Genomic DNA, 5,000 nt, shown 5'->3' on the forward strand with positions numbered 1-5,000 from the left:
GTGGTAATATGAAGGTGTGTTGAACTCTGAGATCCTATGTAGTATAAATGTGCATTTTTTTTAGAAATCGGATCATCCTAGCCTGAGAAAAGGCAGAAAGAGAGTTTTAAGGTCTCACTGTTTAACCCTACATTTTCCTATGCGTGACATCACACATGGTAAAATGTAGGGTTAGGGTTAACAGGACAGCTGGGCCAAGGGAAGACTGAGGGAAGAAAAACCTCATTCATTATATTATAATAGTGATTTTATAATGATAGAACGCCGGTTCCGTATGGGTGAAGTATTCCTTTTTAATATGTTTTGAAACAGGCAGACAGAAGGGAACTCACCAGCAGACGTTCTTGGCGTAATATTCGATGTTATCAGAGAAATCCCCAATCTGATCCTTGGCGATGCTCTCCAGCCAATCAACAACCAGCTGCAACAGTAACCAGGAAGTGAATATTAGGGCTTAACGATTAATCTTGATTTTTCTTATAGATTATTATATCAAGTAAGGCCTAATGTGAACAATTAATCCATAATGTCTTCCAAACCCGATACAGAATGAGTATATTCTTAATGTACAGAAAAGAACATCCATAGATAAAGGTTATTTGTATGTAAACTTGACTGCAGCTACCACCACCTTTGCCTGTTATTATAATCAGTGAATTTTCGAGCTCTTACCTGACTCTGTCTTATCACGGCGTCTCGTTGAAACAGTTGCTCCACAACGACTTTCTCGCTCTCACTGGGAACCTACACACACACACACACACACACACTAATATAACAGGCAGTGGTAACATGAAGAATCCTCTATTTTGTCGTCCTTGGTGCTGCAAACTTGATAGACATTTCACAACCGACCATAATGTGTCAGTGGGTCTGGCAGTGCGAGGGGAGCGACCTGAGAGCCCACAGTCTAATTTGAAAGTTGGTGTGAATGCAGGGTTAGTGTGCCAGTGTTGGGCGGCTGTGGTGAAGTGTGTAGGGCGGTCGTCCACTGGGTTACAGGGTCGGAGGTTCGATCCCCCGTCTCCCCGCCACATGTCTAAGTGTCCCTGGGCAAAGAGACACTGAACCCCTAAATGTCTCCTGATAGTTAGCTTGCACCCTGCGTGGTAGCTGCTGCTGCTATCGGTGTATGAATGTGTGTGTGATTGGATGAATGTGTACAAAACAATGTAAAGCGCTTTGGGTCTGTGAAAAACCAGGGAAAAGAGCTGTGTCAGTGGAGTCCATTTATTTATGTATTCAGTGTGTTTGAATGAATGTGTGACTCACCACCATGTCTGTCATCATGTCATCTTCCAGCGCCAACTGGACCCGGTCCCTATGGAAACAAGACACGCTGACCAATCAGAGGACAAGAAGACAAACAGACAGATATATAGACAGTAGAGACAGACAGACAGGGAGACAGACAGACAGATAGATAAATAGACAGACAGACAGACGGACAGACAGACACAAACGGACAGACAGACAGACAGACAGACAGAAGTACAGACAGACAGACAGATAAATAGACAGAGACAGACAGAGAAAGACACACACACACACAGACGGACAGACACAGAGACAGACAGGAGGTACAGACAGTGCAGACAGACAGACAAACTCAGACAGACAAGACAGACAGAAACACACACAGACAGACAGACAGACACGGATACGGATACGGACACACACACACACACACAGACAGACAGACAGACAGACAGACAGACAGACAGACAGACAGACAGACAGACAGACAGACAGGTACCTGTATAGTGAAGTGATGAGCCTCCAGGTGCAGTTCTCTTGCTGCAGCAGCCAGCGCACTCCGGCCGTCTTACTGTTCTGACCCGCTCTGAGCACCACAGACTGCAGAACCTCCACCTGGATCATGGTCACAACAAACCCACTGTTAATACACAGCCTAGGCTCTGTAAACGGCAGGGCTGTAACGATACAGCAACTCACGATTCGATTTGTATCACGTTTTTTTTTTTTTTTTTTTGGCATTTTTATGCTTTATTGATAGTGTAGAGACAGAGTTGAAATGGGGCAGAGAGGGGAGTGACATGCAGAGAACGACCGCGGGCTGGAATCGAACCCGGGTCCGCTGCTGGCCGAGGCCCATGGGGGGGGGACGCCCTACCAACTGAGCTAAGGGCGCCCCCTGTATCACGTTTTTTGACCCACGATTTGATACATAACATTTTTTATATTAGAAAAGCATTTTATTTAAAAGGTGCAGTGTGTAATATGACATCATCAAGAAAGTTCTATAAAGTTCTAGAATGCAACACTCCCTGGGCAGGGCTGTACAGTGCGACAGTTTTGATCGCATTTGCCACTGAAATTGATCACGTGCGATGATGAATACAATTCCTCTCGCACGAGTGCTAATGAGGAGAGGCTGTCTTTGAAACACAGAGGAGTGATGCACAACACTGCTTAGAGGGCTCTACATTAACACTCGCCAAATGCGGGTGAATGTAGTCTTAGGCGAGTAAGTTATTAAGTCTACCCTCCACTTTGGCTGGTGAAAGATGTGTGCTCGGGATCTGTGCTCGGCGATTATAGCGTCTAACTTCACCAACGGTAAAAACCGGAAGGACACGGCTCTTAACGCAGTTAAGTTAGCGCGTGTGGAAACGGAACATTTCCTGTGCCCCTTCACAATAAAAGCCTGTTACTAGCCAAATGCGAGTTGACTTTTATTTTGAAGCAGGTAAGAACAGGAAGTTAGCGCTTCACAGCCCTGCAGTGCGCTAGCAAGAAAATCAACTGCTTCAGCTGCAGAGAGCAGTCAACAGTAGTCTATTTAAACAAAGTTTGACACAACCTATTTAACTTGGCCTAAATTGTATAAATATGTTTACTAATTTATTTAATAGGCTATTATGTTCAATGTTTTAAAGTTTGGTTTTCATTAAAAGAATGAAATGTTCTAAAAATGTTTGTTATTATTAGCCTACTATAATAATTATATTTTTATTTAAAAAATATATTATTTTTATAGTTCTATTGGGGGAAATAATTCTGAATCAGCAAACAAATTGCCATTGGCAGGTTAGACTCTTTTGTCTAAATTCCAATCAGTGCACCCCTATTCATTCTTCTATAATTATTACTGCACACACTAGGATATTCATTGAGAATCTCAAATAAAACCAAGATGACATGCTCAAAGGTAAGTAGAGCGAAATGCAAGGGTTAGGGTCATGCAAATTTTCGATCATACTTTGTGTGCTACCAAATTTATTTTTGTGCTACTGAATTTTTTTGCTTGCTAGCACCAGTGCTACGACTTTAAAAAATAAGCGTACAGCCCTGCTCCCTGGGTAACCCCAACCCTTTAGAATAATAACAGAAGCTACAGTGGCCTTCAAGGACAAGAACAATTCTACATGTTAAACAATGCACCTGATGACATTCCAACTATGACACTTTCAAGATGGCGGCACTAGGCCTTGGTCCAAAATATGCAGAAATATGGACATATATGAGACCCTTTCTAAGGGGGAAAAAAATAATTCAAAACAATTTTTTCAGCTACTATGCACTAAATTAAATGTACTTATGGATATTATAATTACTTTCTACAAAATCTGCTAGGAAATAAAACCCAAAATTCTACACACTGCAGGTTTAAACGGCATTTGATTGAAGACGAGTTAAAAAATAAAAATAAATAAAATAAAAAAATCGGTTTAGATACGCATATCGTTACAGCCCTAGTTAATACACAGCCTAGGCTCTGTAAAAGAGCATGTTACTAGCTACAGTGGGCCCCCCTTTTGTTTACATATTAGCTTACACAGTCTAAGCTCTATATTAAAAGTGGATTTTCTTTCAGCACACACACACACACACACACACACACACACACACACACACACACACACACACAGTAGACAGGTTGTCTTTTGTTTTGTGCTTTTTTCAGTAGTGTGTTTGTGTTCTTTGAAAAAAATTAAAAATAAATAAAATATAGCATTACATTTTCTTCTAGTTTTTGTAGAGATGATACCAATAATAACATATACTATTTGGGTTAAAGCTGGGGTATGTGATTTCCGATTGGTCAAAATTAACATGAGCTGTACACTTTGACCAATCAGAGCGAGGCTCCGATTCTCTGTTCTTATTGGCTGTTGGGACTGTCCATTCACTTTGGCACGACTTTGTTGGTGTAGAGCGTGTCAGGGAGGGACCATAGGGGAGGGACCAAAGAGAACAAGTGGAGCGGTTGAGGTATTTAGATTCGAATCTCTCTATCCCAACTGCCATTTTCTCCACAAATCCTCCACCCCAGCTTTAACCTGAGCTTATATAACACACACACGTTACCTTGTCCTGGCAGACGGCTTGGTATTCCTCCAGCAGCTCAAAGATGGCGGAGGAAGAATGTTTCAGGAAGGAGCTCAGGAACTCAGGGAAGAGGCTGGCCGCCGCTGGACAGATCAAAACAACACCACAGCGCTAGTACGGTGCTGTACGATTCTTTATTTTTTTCCCCTAATTGTGATCATTTCTGATCCATTCATTAATTTATACACATATATTAATACATCCAAATATCCATCAGGGTGAAAGGTGCTACGAGGAACTTTTAAATATTTCTGAAACAGTCTTATTTGTCCTCTTACGATCATGAATGACATGTAACAGCAAACGAGACCATCAGTGCAAATAATGCTATTTTTATATAGTTTTTTTTAATGCCTTTGTCATGGGTATACGCTCACCCAGGAACAACAGCTGGCGTAGTAAAAACACTACCGCTTTTGTCCAAAGGGGGCGCAAGAATAAACAAAAACTAAAAGTTCCTCGGAGCACCTTTAAGTGAGTATTTTTATACTTCTACTTTTGGAAGTAATATTTTGGAATGCATGAATGATGAATGAATGGTTATTGTATACATTTAATTTCCCCCCCCCCCCCCCCCCCCGCATCTCCCCTCTCAAGTTCCCACACTCCAGAGGGGGTCAGAGCACAGGGTCAGCCATAGTACAGCG

The 5,000-nt window shown here is 42.0% G+C and overlaps 1 protein-coding gene across 1 annotated transcript in view; it reads right to left on the bottom strand.

Annotated features, from left to right (window-relative positions):
• nup107 (nucleoporin 107) overlaps positions 1–5,000 on the bottom strand; it is an 18,991-nt gene that overhangs the window by 9,938 nt on the left and 4,053 nt on the right. Inside the window, exons 6-10 of the mRNA XM_080051271.1 lie at positions 4,333–4,436; positions 1,757–1,872; positions 1,273–1,321; positions 673–744; positions 333–421 (exon numbers count right to left, since the gene is read on the bottom strand). Coding sequence (XP_079907397.1) covers positions 333–421; positions 673–744; positions 1,273–1,321; positions 1,757–1,872; positions 4,333–4,436 — 430 coding nt within the window. The remainder of the gene's footprint in view (positions 1–332; positions 422–672; positions 745–1,272; positions 1,322–1,756; positions 1,873–4,332; positions 4,437–5,000) is intronic.

This window comes from Ammodytes marinus (assembly GCF_949987685.1).
Source record: "Ammodytes marinus genome assembly, chromosome: 22".
Lineage (NCBI taxonomy): Eukaryota > Metazoa > Chordata > Actinopteri > Uranoscopiformes > Ammodytidae > Ammodytes > Ammodytes marinus.